The sequence below is a fragment of the Meriones unguiculatus genome (assembly GCF_030254825.1).
Source record: "Meriones unguiculatus strain TT.TT164.6M chromosome 13 unlocalized genomic scaffold, Bangor_MerUng_6.1 Chr13_unordered_Scaffold_45, whole genome shotgun sequence".
Taxonomy (NCBI): domain Eukaryota; kingdom Metazoa; phylum Chordata; class Mammalia; order Rodentia; family Muridae; genus Meriones; species Meriones unguiculatus.
The window spans coordinates 1696638-1711893 of NW_026843652.1; the positions used below are offsets into that span (position 1 = coordinate 1696638).

General features: G+C 38.2%; 1 protein-coding gene across 2 annotated transcripts; it reads right to left on the reverse strand.

Moving 5' to 3' along the window:
- Positions 1-1566: 1566 nt before the first annotated feature.
- On the reverse strand, positions 1567-12374 carry LOC132651312 (vomeronasal type-2 receptor 26-like). 2 transcript variants are annotated; one of them, XR_009589058.1, is made up of 4 exons: positions 12135-12374; positions 9763-9804; positions 5107-5854; positions 1567-2509 (listed from the first exon to the last, which is right to left on the reverse strand). XR_009589058.1 is itself a non-coding variant. In XM_060376538.1 (2 exons), the coding sequence occupies exons 1-2, from the start codon at positions 5325-5327 to the stop codon at positions 2209-2211; spliced, it is 522 nt and encodes a 173-aa protein (XP_060232521.1). In that variant the 5' UTR covers positions 5328-6096; the 3' UTR covers positions 1567-2208. The 2 variants fall into 2 exon arrangements, 1 of the variants encoding a protein (XP_060232521.1); XM_060376538.1 differs by lacking the exons at positions 9763-9804; positions 12135-12374 and having other exon boundaries at positions 5107-6096.
- Between the last annotated feature and the right edge of the window lie 2882 nt (positions 12375-15256).

The following is a 15256-nucleotide window of genomic DNA, read 5'->3' on the forward strand; positions in this document are numbered from 1 at the left end:
AAATACAGCAAGCCTATAGCCAACATCAAACTAAATGTAGAGAAACATAAACCCTTTTCCATTTTAACTTATATTTTTAATTATAAGATGAAATGTTTTATTGACGACCACAGCAAATTACTTACTAATAATGTAAGATTCTAAGCTTCCCCTGCTTATGAGTGAGGCTTACCTGTCATGATAGAAGCCAGTCTGTGTTTCTGTCTTCTTTAGATCCTGTTTCAGTTTTGCTCAATAGCATTTTATGGAGGGCATGGGCCACTGCATATACTGCACTCCATATGGAATAGCTTGGCTCAGAAATAGTCATCATATCATTTATTTTATCCTTAGTCTTTAGGGAAATATTCACTGGACAGGGTTTATAATTTCCACATCGCGAAGTAGGTGAACAATTAAAACTGTCAATCCAGAATTTAGAGAAGTAAATATCTCCTGGGAAATGGGAGGGTCTAAGGGCCTCAAGAAAGTGCTTGAAGCCAGGGATAGTTCTCTTCTTTAAAAATGAGAAGCTTCTGCTGAATAAGTTTATCATAATATGCTTTTCATTTATTATAGACTCTAAGTATGTCGAGTGTGGCTTTGCCAAGATCCACACCTTCTTTCTGGTTACAAAGATACTAACATCTACACAGAAGAACAGCAAGTCATCGATATCACCATAGAATAAATTCACATTTACTCGAGCATGTTGTTTCAAATTTTGCAAACCATAATCAGAATTTCCATTTTCATTCAAATTATCTGGGAGTTTTACTGTAAAAGCCACACAGATATCTTCTGATACCATCTTTACTTTCAGGTCAGAGAGAAACTCCCTTCCTCTCTGATCATCAGAAACAATGATCCCCACCCACTTCCAGCCAAAGTGGAGCAATAAAGAGATCAGCCCTTGGGCTAGACCTCTGTCTTCAGTAGACATTTGATAAAGGGATGTGAACGTATCTTTGTCACTAAGCATGGAATCAAATGGTCCATATGTGACCTGAAGAAGCAAAAAAAAAAAAAAATGTGATTCTGAGTTTCAGGTATTTGGAATCATCACCCTTAGGAGGAAGTGACTTCATAATTCAAATATGAGGGTTAAAGGACTGAATTTTTTTAAGGAGGATGTCTTCTGTGAGATTACATTGTCCCTAAATGTGGCTGAAGCAGCCAAGAAGAAAGTAATAAGCTGTTTACTGGCTTTGAAAGACATGATAGATCTCTCTTGTTGCAATAACAATGCAAAAGAGTATCTGATATAGAGAAAACTGCAGAAAGCATTAACAGTTACTTTCTAGTCACATAACACCATATTTCAGAGAACCTTCACCTTTAGGAAAGCAAATATGGAAAGAGACTACAAAGTTTTTAGAAATTCAGTTTCCTAAGTTAAAATGATTCAAGTTGTGATGACCTGGGGCCTCATTGCCAGGGTTTATTGTATCATCGCTCTTGATAGATTTGATAGAGACAAAACTCAGAAATGTAAATTATTGTCTTTATTTTTTATTGCATTAGGTTAAAATACACTTATGAATTGTTTAACTGAGTGATAACAATGAACATTGCCATGTGGGTGTTTTAATCTTGATTATTGCTGATTCTTGTGCTCACCAAGTATTTTCTGTTTGTAGTAATACCTGCTGATAGATGCATTTCTTCAGTGTAGCCTGGCAATAGTCAATTGTGATGATATAGCTAAGTGGATGGTATCTGTGGGTGCTATTCTTAGATCCACTTTCCTGAATAAGATAATTAATTCCTTGAAAGATTTTCATATTTGATGGCATTAAACATTGTTCCAAACTCAGTTACATGTCCTGGACTTTCTTTTTCCATATGTCAGGTATTGACAACCATAGGAATTTTGAGATGTTTATATGCTAGATTGGGGAGTTAGGTACATTTGCTATAGAATTTGACTTATTATCAAATGCAGACTGAGCATCCACAGTACATCATCCATTGTTTGGAGATAGAATCATGGATACTACTAAGTGATCTTCTCAGAAACTCCCAGAATTTACTGTTCATGCTTTTTACCAAACACTGCCATCTGTTAACTATTAACATATCAAAGTAATTCGTCCACTGCTCTTAGAAATCTGCCTACACTAAACATAATCCACTTCTCTGTTTTCTTTTGTTTGTTCTGTTATTGTTCTTTTGTTGGTTTGTTTGTTTCGGTCAGATCTAAGATGTGATTGTGCATAAAATATGTTTCTAACTTACTTGTGGGACATTGTAGAGCTCTGAAAGTGTTGCAATTGAAGCAGAAAATTCTGGCTTGTTTCCTGATATGATTCCTAGAGCTTTGTGTTGAGTGTTGCACTTGTAGTTAGGGATATAATCACTCCTTCCAGACAGCCACATCAGAAGGCCCTCCAAGGTTATTTTGTTAGAAATAAAAGCATTATAGATGTGGAAACCCAAGGTTATATTGGGAAGCAGGTTTGAGTCCTTATTGATCTCTTCGATGGCAAAGTATAAGGTCAGCAAATATTGATAGTTTCTCCATTTCGATCTAAACCAGAGGAACAGAATGATGGGTATTGTCAGTACATTTTTCTCAAAAAGTCTATCAAATACAGGAACCTAGAGGCCATAGCCTTTGCTTTTCTTTCTTTTTTTTTTTGATTTAATGACTTTATTAATTTGAAAATCAGTATTCTAAAGGTGAGGAGGGCAGGACTACATTCTAAGTAAGAAGCCAGAGGATCATAATTCTAGATGTTGAGTCTATAAAGAATAACAGTGCATAATAAACTGGGACACACACACACACACACACACACACACACACACACAATGTAAACTAAGCCCCCCAAAGGTTCACAGAAATACAGGCTATGACAAAAATTATATGCTACTGAGAAACAGAAACATTAAAGACAAACACTAGAGAGGATCAGCCTTTCAGAATATGCTAGGTTATGTTGCAAAAACAGCTTCTCAAGTTGCAGAGGCTTAAAGCAATGGTAGGTTGGAACTGATAGAGGAGGCTGTTCCTCCTCCCTCTCCTCCTTCCTTCCTTCCTTCCTTTTCTCTCCCCCTCTTTCTTTTCTTTTGATAGTGAATCACTATCTACCACAGGCTGTTTTTGATTTCTCCATCCTTCAGCCTCTGCTTCCTAAGTGTTAAGATTACAACATGTGGGCCACAAAACCTGACTTTGCAGGTTTTGACTTTTCTTGTGACATGTAAATCTTGTGTGCATAAGCTCATTACAACCCAGGAACATCATCGAACGGCTCCTAAACTCTCAGAAGTTTAATTGTTTCTAATATTTTTTGGTGTACATTGTGTACATAAAATATCACTTGCTTGTATCCTATGAGTACTGTATACATAGGTGCTTATGATGTTTCAGCTCATGGAAGCACTAAAGGAATATTAGTAAGAGCTTCATAACCTTTTCTTTTGTAATGATTCAATTTCATACTCACTTATTAAAAATTCTAACAAGTTTATATGCATTCCTAGTGTTAAAGTGTCTCTGTGAGGTATAGACAGATGCCCGGCCATCTATCTATAGATACACCACTTTCAAAAAAAGCTAGCATCAGTTCTCAGTGCCCACAGGGTGGCCTTGGAAACATATTTAGCTCCAGTTCATAAGATCCCTTCTGGCATCTCTGGGCACCAGGGATACCTGTGGTATTCACATATATATAAGAAAGTGAGCTCTTGAGTACATGAAATAATAATAAATAAGCATGTGCAAAATAGTGTTCTTGGGTTTGAAAAATGATTGATATGTTATGACTAGTTGTTGCTATTTTGGAGGACCCTGGTTCAAGTCACAGTAGCCAGCTTTAGGTTTCAATAGTGTGGAACACCAGTTCTAGGGGATCCATGTCCTCCACTGTCCTCTGAAGGGACCATGCACACAAGTGGTACACACACAAACATGTAGGCAAAACACTCATAAACATAATGTAAATTTTAATAAATCTTTACAAAAATTCAAAAAAGTAGTATAAAAGTAGTAAAGGAAATGTGTTTCTCTAGGCTTGCAGATTAAATGAATTAGTAGAGTTTCCTACTCAGTGAGGAAATATGTATTGAAGTTTGAAGAAGGTACTTTTCAGCAAAGGACCATCCTAATCCCAAAATTGATGTTCAAATGAACATATGTACCAATTATGGCATCAAGTGAAAAACAGGAATATGAAAAAGCCTAATGAATCTTGCACAGTATCATAAATAACCAGCAACCTAACTCAGAGTTTCTCAGAGAGATCAAGTGGTAGATGAATACTTCAGAAAGTAAAGAGACAAACAACAGAAAAGAAGACAGAGCCAAGCATTGACTTCAACTGGTCATTGAGACAAGAATCAGCAGTCTCCATCAGAACTTGGATGAGAGATAGAATAAACAGCTGTACACAAGAAAGACTGAGTACCAGAAAAAACAAATCACAAGACAAAATTGAGATTGTGAGGGAGGAGAAAGACAGATAGAAAGGTTGGAAATGAAAATCATAAAACCTCCAATCAAATCAGAGAACACTGTTTGTCAGTAGAGCTAACTAAGCAGAGGACAGAATATAGGCATGAATGACATGAATTTCAGAACACTCCATTACAATATCAATTATAAATAAATAAGTTATAAATATGACCACCACAGTGTCTAAACACTGAGATACTTTAAAGATACTAAAGCCAGAACACATGAAACCAGAGATTCTAATATTTGTGCTGAGCACATAGGGATATTCAATTTCACTTTATCAGAAACTCTCCAAGTCTTTAGAAAGAAACAGATATTCAAACATAAGATATTTAGATGGCCAAATAGACCTGAGAAGAATGGAAACTTATCTTGACATATTACAGTCAGTGTGTCAAAAATATGTAAGTCTCACCATGCAAACACACCATGAGGCAGACATAAAAGTTGTTCTTTTTTCTATCCCTGATTTCTTTCTCACTGGATACATAACAATGAGAAGTGGAAATGTTTGCAGAGGCACAATGAAGGAGAAAAAAATGTGAAACTGTTTTTCACATTGTTCTGTATCTAGTTCATTATTCTCAATGGAATTACATGTGTTTAGCAGGTCATGTAGTATCTTTTAACCAGAACAACCATAGCACATTCAAGCAAGTACTCACAGGTCGAACTTCCATAGTAGAGTTGGTTTTCTGTCAAAAAGGATATGGAGGTATTGTGATAGATCAAGTGGGATGGAAATGGGAATAAATGTAGCGAGGTTAACATCTGCCTCCATGTAGGTGTTGGTCTCTCCTTTATAACTACAAGTGAACAGAGGAAACTCCATCGATGCATACACAGGTTGTAGGAGGAGGCTGAGGCAAAGCAAAGGAAGGGACATGTCAGGTTCTTCACTACACAGAGACAGACCCCTGCGTCAAGGCAGATCCAAGGAGATTATTGGCTTAGGCCTTGGAACAGGCTCAGACCTCAACAATATCAGAGAAGACTTTGAATGCTACAGCTGCTTCCTACTGTTGCTTCAGGCTCTCAGTCTGTGCATACACAATGGTTCTCATGACAGGCCAGCACACACACTGCAGCAAAGTCCAGACATCTGAGGGTCACAGTACTGAGATATTTCTGTTGCTGTAGCCAGACTTGCTCTGAATTTGCTGTCTTTTTATTGTTCTGTTTTCCTCTCATCCATGTACTCTTGGAATCCCATAGCCCTGGGGCTCTACACCTGGTTCCTCCATGTGGGTGAAAAACATGTTTGGTTCTTTCTTCAACAATCTGTATGATTTCATCATGGTCCACAGTGACTTTGGAGAGGACCAGAGTCTGAGACAAAATTGTAGTTCATCCAAAAACAGCTTGTTTGTTTTGGATTGCTGTTGTGAGAGTAGTTTGAACATTTGATTTCTCCTAGGAAAGGGAGCAGGGGCAGTCAGACTTTGACCAGTTTGATAGCTCTTTGATCACTTCCACTAGTCAAGGTGGCTAAACTAAGCAACAGGGAAAGTAGATCCAGACAGTTTTGATGAGACCTGATAAGCTACAGTAAGATAGAGGAGGAAGACATCCCTTATCAGTGGATTAGAGGAGGGACATGGGGTTTTGACCAAGAAAGTAAACACTAGTGACTCAGCCTTATGCAGGACACCTGGGTTCAGGGTTCTCAACTCAGCTTTTGCATTCAGACCCCCTCCTGGACGTCTGGCACCAAATTTAGAATTATACAGGATCAAAAGAGGGGGAAAGCTGCTCATAGTCAATATAAGTCATGACAGGCAACAAATTTATGAATTGTGTGCTTAGTTTAGATTATCAGCCACTTTCATCTTTACACTATTTCCTGATTAAAAGTCATACACGAATCACCTGAAGAATCAGAATTGGAGTGGGTTTTGGAGCCTGTAAATATGAATTTAGTTTCGAACCTGGCAGCACATGTCTTGAGATGGCTGGACTCAGCCATCTGTCTCATAACAACAAACAAAAAGAAAAACACTTCATCTCCATACTTTTTCTAATTTACTGAAATATTATTTATCATACTTACTAGTGATATAATTTTGTATTATTATATATTATTGTTATAATACAATATAAACAATATAATGCAAATCAAAATTGATATCTAACTTATGTAAAATCCATTCATGAAAACAGGACCATAAAATTTCAAAAGAGCTAAAACTGCAAAAAACTTTGAAGGTAGGAATGTGAAAAAAATGATGTAATGTTAATTCTTATATATAAACAAACAAAATAATGTCTCCTATGTGTAATCTTATACAATTTTGGTTACTGGAATTTAAAAAATGTATACAAATTGCACACACACACGTGTGTATCTCCCTAGATATAGATAAATATACCTACACCAGCTTAGTTTCTCTATGTTCAGTGAGTTGTTTATGTGCTGTATTCAGCAATAAAGACTTGCAATCCATTTGTGGAGAGCAAACTATAATCTTGACAAAAGTCTGCATTGTTTAGGCATTCCCATAAGATTCCATTGGCCAACACCTCAAGTAGATATAAACCATTCCAAGTATTGGAATCCTCATTTGATGACAAGTGGCATCCTGTTGGGAATCTCTTTTATTTTTTCGTTTGGATCACCTTCAGTTATGTATATATTTTAGGAAGCTTCTGCTTCTGCTTAGGAATTAGATTAGATTACTACAGTAACATTCAAATAACATTTAAATTTAGCTGTCTTTCTTCATATTACTTTCCTTAATGTCCCCTTGCCTCCCAACTTCCAACTGATTCTCTCTTATGAGCCCGTTTTCCATCTATAAATATTTTATTGCCCTATCCTAGGGAGATCTATTTACTTCTTCTCGGACACTAGTCCTTTTTTCTGTGTGTATCCTACATGGTTTTATGTACTATAGATTGCTTATCATTCACTTTACAAGTAATATTAAGATGTAAGTAGATACATGCGATATTTGTATTTTTCAACTTGTGTTATTACACTCAGACTGATTTTTTTTCTAGTTTACCTGTAGATATGCATTTACTTTGAAATTTCATAATTTACTTTGTAAAATGACTGAGTAACATTTTGTTGTGCAAATGTCCACATTTTCTTTATCTAGTCTTCTGTTGATGGACATCTGGGTTATATCCAATTTCTGGAAGTGCTGATTAGAGCAACATAAATATGTTTGCACAAATGTCTCCATGGAAGGATGAAACATTCTTTGGATATATGCCAAAGAGTGGTATTGCTGGTTCTTGAGGTAGAACAATCCCCATCTTGCTGTGGAAAAGCCACAAAGATGTCCTTAGTGGCAGAATATGTTTGTACTCCTACTAGCAATGTCTGAATATTCTTAGCCATGTGACTCTCTTTAGACCATATCTCAAACTACTTTTGGTTTCTATTTCCCTGATGATTATGGACTTTTCACATATCTTTAAATGTTCCTCAGCCATTTGAATTATTTCTTTAAGAATTCTCTTCTGATATCTTCTTCCATTTCTTTCTTCAGAGACTGAAGTTTTTTTTGGGTTTTTTTTTAATGCAGTTTATTCAGGAACCTTGAACAATCATCTGACCCTGGGGAAAGCCAGCCCACAGTTTAAATAGCCTCTGGGTAGCCAACCCCAGCGTGCCACGTGGGCAATGCAGATAGGTCCACATACATGGAAGCAAGCCAGATCCTCAGCCTTAGCCAAATGTGGAATTGTTCGTGACAGAGAGCACTCACCATCGGGAAGGTGGAAGGTGGGAAACCAGCTCCATCTTTAAGGCATAGCATTCCACAGCTCTCTACAGTTCCCCCTTTTTGTTTTAGATGCATCAGACAAGAGTAGAGGTCTGATCTCTGATATTAGAAATAAATTGGGACTTTGTACTGATGTTCATTTAGGTGTCATCCACCCAAAGAGCATCAGACCCGACCGATACCTTTTTCTCAGAGGCGGGACCTGGGGCATCAACCTGCATGCAATCAGACATGCTCTTCTCTGGGTCCAAAGCAGCTGACCCTGAGTGCAGTGCTTAGCCTCGCATCCTTAGCATAACATTTTAGCTTTTTATGGTAGCCAACCATGCTCAGGGAAACTGTCCTGCTTCAATGGCTGTAAAGGCCTAAATGATCATGGCTGCATTATGCTGTTGTGAGACTCTAATCTTGCATATATACCACAGGCAAACCAAGGAGACCAACACCAGAAGGCCTGCTAACGCTCCAATGCCCGCCCATTCCTTCAGATGATTCATGGCTGCAGCAATCCATGATGATAATCCTGTGGCTAGTCCTGTGTCCACTCTGGTAGAATTTATTGTGACAATGGCCACTCTCAGCTGCTCCATCATAGTATCGAATTCTCCAGTCCAATTACCTAAAATATAGCTAGACAATTGTTTAGACAGATTTGCAGCACGGGAAAAATTCTCATGTTGTATGCTAGTGACACAAAGTCCAGCATACTTTCATTGACAACTGAAAAAAAAAAGAATTTTCAGTACATTGTTGTGGTCAATCTGGAAGTATGCATGTAAAATAATTAAAATAGATCCCTATTTTTCACTCTGCACAAAACTCACCAAAAAATAGATTGAAGAGCTCAGTAAAATCAATAAACAGAGAATCTGATGGATGAGAAATTAAGAAAGAGTATTTTCTCTAGTTATGAGAATGTCTTTTTCATGTTTTGGACTGTGTTGATGAGGCTTATCACTTGAGTTTTTGTTAGACTTCTTCAGTTTTTATTTCTAGGCACATCTCAGTTTTTAATTTTATTGATTCCTTTTGTAATAAAATATCTTCAGCTATCTTCAGTGTTTTATTTCACTTTTTTTGTTTGTTTTCACAGACATCATTGAGGTTTTACCCATATCCTCTGTTATAACCTTGATTTCCTCTAGGATGGTTGTGGTGATTTGGTGTCATGGTGTTAATGATTTTGGTTTCACTCTGGTGTTTAGTTATCTGGATTTGGCATGATTGTGATTCTAGCTGTTGCTATCTGGACTTGTCTATTTTTTTGGTTTATGGTGTTTAATTTCTTCACTTTTATTTTCATCTCTGGATCTTAGGAAAGGGTGTTGGCTGTGTATTGTCTTATAGAGAATTCTTCTGAGTGTGTGCCTTGATAGGTCATTAGGGATACTAGACAGAAACTGTTTTTAGGTGTTTTAAAAAATAATGATGAATAAAGATAAACCTTACCTCAGGGTATAGGGCTGGAAAAGGTTTTGAAAGCAAATTGACCCAAAAAACAAGATGAAGTAGCCATTTTCATGTCTCAAAAATAAGTTTTTAATCAAAATTAATCAAAAGAGATGGGGAAGAACACTTTATACTTACCGAAAGAAAAATCCACCACTACAACCTCTCAATAATGAACATCTGTGATGGAAATGTAAGGATATCATCATTCATAAAAGAAATATTACTAAAGTTTAAATCACACACTGAATCTCATACATTAATGGTCAGAGACTTCAGCACCGACTTTCTCCAAAGGACAGATCATCAAAACAGAAAGTAAATGGCGAAAAAAGAAACTAACAAACATCTTGAATCAAATGGGCCTACCAGTTGTCTATAGAACATTTCTCAGCGGCTCATGAAACCTTCTCCAAATTTGACCATATAATCAGTCACAAAAGAAGACTCAGAAGATTGAAATAACTCCATGAATTTTATCAGACATTCATGGATTAAAGCTAGACTTCAACAACAAGAGAAACACTTGATCATAGAAGAAACAAAGGAAGAAAAAAAAGACATTCTAGTTTTCAATGAAAATGAAGGCAAAACATACCCACACTTATGAGACACAATGAAAGCAGTGCTAATAGAAAAGCTTACATCATTTTGATAAATGAAGTGCCTTCCTAAAGCAATTGGAGAGATCCAATACTAATAATTTAGCAGCACACTTAAAAGCTCTCTAACAGAAGGAAGCAAACACACCAACATGGAGCAGTTGACAGGAAATATTCAAACTTGGGGTTGAAATCAATACATTGGAAACAAAGAGACTGATACAAAGAATCCATAAAACAAAAACTGGTTCTTTGACAATATCAACAAAATACACAAACACTTAGCCAAAGTAACTGAAAGGCAGGAGAAAAGTATCCAGATAAACAACATCAGAAACAAAAAGGGGGACATAACTACAGACAATGAGGAAATAAAAAAAAAATCATTAGGACTTACTTCAAAGGCCTGTATTACAAAAAAAAAAAAAAAATTCAAAAATCTAAAGCAAAATAAAATTGATTTTCTGAATAGATTTCACCTACTGAAGATAAATTAAGATCAGGAAAAAGTTTAAACAGTCTAATAACCACTGAGAAAATAGAAGGAATCATCAAAAATCTCCCAACCAAAAAATGCACAGATCCAGATGGTTTTAGTGCAGAATTCTGTCAGGCATTCAAAAAAGAATTAATACAGATACTCTTCAAACTGTTCCACAAAAAAGGAACAGAAAGAACACTGCCAAATTCATTTTATGAGGCCACAGTCACCTTGACACCTAAACCACACAAAGATCCAACAAAGAAAGATAATTCCAGACCAATTTCATGCATGAACTTCCATGCGAAAAACTCAATAAAATACAAACTGAATCCAAGAACACATCATATACATCATCCCGGGGATGCAGGGATGGTTCAACATAAAAAATGTCATCACTATAATCCACCATATTAAAAAATTAAAGAAAAAGATCACATGGTCATCTCATTAGATGGAGAAAATATGTTTGACCAAATCCAACATCCCATTATGATGAAAGTCTTAGAGAGATAAAAAGATACAAGGTCTATATTTAAACATAATAACGGCTATATACAGCAAGCTGTTTGCAAGCATCAAAATAAATAATTGTAGAAATATTGTAGAAAATAAATAAATGTAGAAAAATTCAAAGCAATTCCACTAAATTCAGGGATAGGAGAAGAATACCCACTCTCTCTGTTCCTCTTCAATATAGTACTTTAAGTTCTAGCTAGAGCAATAAGACAACTGAGGGAGATCAAGGGCATACAAATCAGCATGGAAGAAGTAAAAATATTGCTATTTGCAGAGGAGGTGGTAGTGTATATAAGCAACCTTAAACATTACACCAGAGAAATCCTACAGCTGATAAACAGCTTCAGCAAAGTATCTGGATACAAGATTAATTTAAAAAAAATCTGTAACTCTCCTGTACATAAGGGACATATGTGTTGAGAAAGAAATTAAGGAAACTACACCATTCATAATATCCACAAATGCAATAATGTATCTTGGTGTGACTCTAACCAAATACGTGAAAGACCTGCATGAAAAGAACTTCAATGGTCTGAAGAAAGAAAATGAAGATGTCAGAAAATGGAAAGATCTCCCAATTTCCTGGATCCATAAGATTAACATAGTGAAAATGGTCATCTAACCAAAGGCAATCTACACATTCAATATAATCACATCAAAATACCAACACTGTTCTTTTCAGACCTTGAAAGAAGAATTCTAAACTTCATATGGAATAATAATAAAAAAAAAACAGAGCAGCTTAAACAATCCTATACAATAAAAGAACTTCTGGAGTTATCGCCATCCCTGACTTCAAGCTACAACACACAGCAGTAGTAATAAAAACTGCATGGTACTGGCATAGAGATAGTCTGGTTGGTTGATCAATAGAATTGAATCAAAGACCCAGAAATAAACCCACATACCTTTGGTCAATTGATTTTTGACAAGGAAGCCGGAACCGTACAATGGAAAAAGACAGCCTCTTCAATAAACCATGCTGGTCTAACTGTATCTCTGCATGTAGAAAAATGCAAATAGATACATATTTTTCTCCCTGAAATAAATAGCAAATCCAAGTGGAGCAGAGACCTCAATATAACTGCAGACACACTAAATCTGTTGAAGAGAAAGCTAGAAAGAGCCTTGAACTCATTGGTACAGGAGACAACTTCCTGAACAAAACACCAACAGATCAGGCTCTAGGATCAAAAGTTAATAAATGAGACCTCATGAAACTGAAAACTTATATAAGGAGGAAACAATATCAATGAAACTAAATGTCAGTCTACACATTAGGAAAAGAACACATCAATCCTATTTTCAACAAAGTGCTAATATCCAAACTATACAATGGACCGAGGAAATCAAACTCCAATAAAAATGACCCAATTAAATAATTGGCACAGAAGTATACAAAGAATTTTTAACATCGAAATCTTGAATGGCTTAGAAACACTTAAAGAAATGCTCATCTTCCTTCATCATCAGAGAAATGCAAATCAAAAGGACTCTGAGATTCCATCTCATACCAGTCTGAACGGCTAAGATAAAATCTCAAGTTATAGTACATCCTGGTGAGGATAAGGACAAAGGGGAGCATGCTTTCCTTGCTGGTGTGAGTGTAAACTTTTACAAGCACTTTGGAAAACAATCTGGGGCTCTCTCAGAAAATTAGGAAGGCCTAGGTATACCACTACTGGATATATACCCAAAAGAGCCTCTACAAGAAGGACACCTAATCAGCTGCATTCATAGCAGTTTTATTTGTAGTAGCCAGAGTCTGAAAACCACATAGATGTCCCACAACTGAAGAATCGATAAAGAAACCATGGCACATTTACACAAAAGATAATACTCAGCCATTGAAAACAAAGCAATCAACTTCCACTGCTTTCCCCAGCCAGCGGTGAGGTTTTCTGAATTCTCTGTTTCTTATCAGGCAAAGAAATCTTGCATTGAGCACACATAGACACACCCTACCCACTCCACCCAATCCCCTTCCCCCATATTGGCTGCATATGACAACAACTTCACGTTTGGGTTGGGACTTCTGAAAAAAAACAAGTTTCTCTAGGATTATAGTAATCAGATTAGAATAGGATAGAATAGTGTCATAGTGATTATGGCATTTAAGGAGACCACAGGCCACAAATGCACATCCTCATGGGTTTTATAAATGGCAAATGCGCCCAGGTCAGGCCTGCACAGTTAGATGAGGAGATACACTAAGGATGAGGAAAGGAAGACCCCCTCCTCCTCTCCAGAGATGCTCTCCAAGCTCAGACAAACCCAGGAACCTTTGCGGAGGAATTCATCCAAACCCTTCCTGGATGAGACGAGTTCTGGAGGAGTTTCAAATTCCCTGCAGTCACCAGAGTGGTTAGTGCCACCTGAATTCACTGTGCCAATTGCTTGAGAAAAATTTGAAGGCACTGCTGAACTGATGACCCTTTGGACTCTATGAGTTCACAGCTCTAGTCACTAGCTTTCTGCTAGTGCAGAGGGTTTAGGTGTCGTGCTAAGCACATTGGCATCTACTATATACAATATATTAAGGATAAAACCCCCCAGCAAATGATGTCCTCACTAAAATAATTTCTAAACCAAAGGTCCCGAAAACTTCAGTCTTAATTTGCATACATATTCTACTACTAAAACTTCATAATCATTAAGAAGTGAGAAAGTAAACTCATCCAAGCGTTATGCCAGCCAAATCTGAAAACATTAGTAGTGGATATTTTGGGAAAAGTGACTGTTTCTTATATGAACTGATTGGCCTGCTCTTTGATGACCTTCCCTTGAGGGGGGAGCAGCATTACCAGGCCACAGAGGAAGAGAATGCAGCCAGTCCTTATGAGACCTGATAGACTAGGATCAGAATGAAGGGGAGGAAAACCATCCCTATCAGTGGACTGTCGGAGGGGCATGGGTGGAGAAGGGAGAGGGTGGGTGGGATTGGGAGAGGAGGAGGGAGGGAGCTACAGGGGGGATACAAAGTGAATAAATTGTAACTAATGAAAATTAAAAAAAATTAAAAAAGAAATAAAAAATAAACTCAATCGACTAGGATAATCTCTAGACTGGACAAAGAGCCCCACGAATTTATCTGACTGCCCTTTTGCAATAGAGCAACTTGGAAGTTAATACCTGCTTCAGCTACCAGAACTTTGAGACAAAAACAACAACAACAACAACAAAAAAAAAAACAGTGAAATTCAGGTGGGCAGGTCTCCCTGGGGAGAGACAGGACCATTTCCGGAGGATCCTTGGGATGCCCTGATGCCCTGTTCCTAGGAAGAACCCAACTCTCTTGGGCACTCAGAGGAAAGCCCCAGCTAACCGCCCCCAGCCCAGGTATCCCAGAAACCATAGGTGCCTCTGAAGATTGCACAAGTCTTTTCCTCCCCCGCCAGCTCGGTGGCTTGTTTCTAAAATTCCCATCTGCACAACATAAACAAAAAACGTGCAGCCACAAAGTCTGGGCGATGCAAATTCCAAGCTTCCAGCCGAGGGCGAGAGAATCTCCTCCCTGCTGCCAGTGGCAAGCAGGCAGCAGAAAAGAGCAAACTTTCCAGTGACCCCGCACCCCTCCATGCCCTTCTCCCCCCACTGCAAAAGGGAGAGAGAAGGCGGAAGGAAAGACCCCTGATACAAGAAAATAAAGAATAGGGAAGGAGGGCGTTGAAGCAGAGGCCCGGCTTCTAAGAGCTCGGCCTCGGTGGCAAGAATGCGCCCGGCCGCCCACTTCCCAAGCCTCGGGTCCCAGTGGCCACGGAGGAACCTGAAGGCCGAGCCCTCTCGGGTGGGGCGGGGAAGGGGCGGGCGCGAGGCGCAGGGCAGGCGCAGGGCAGGCGCAGTGCGCGCTTCCATTGTCAAGCGTGACGGAAGCGCCGTTGCTACAGACGCTGAAGGAAAACTCTGAGCTCCTCCCAGGCCTGGTGGGCGGCGGCGGCGAGGGCGCGACGGGAACCCGCTTCCTGGGCGTGGTGGGTGCGGTCATGGCTCAGCTAGTGGACTACTTCAATGTGGTAGGCTGAGACCTGGA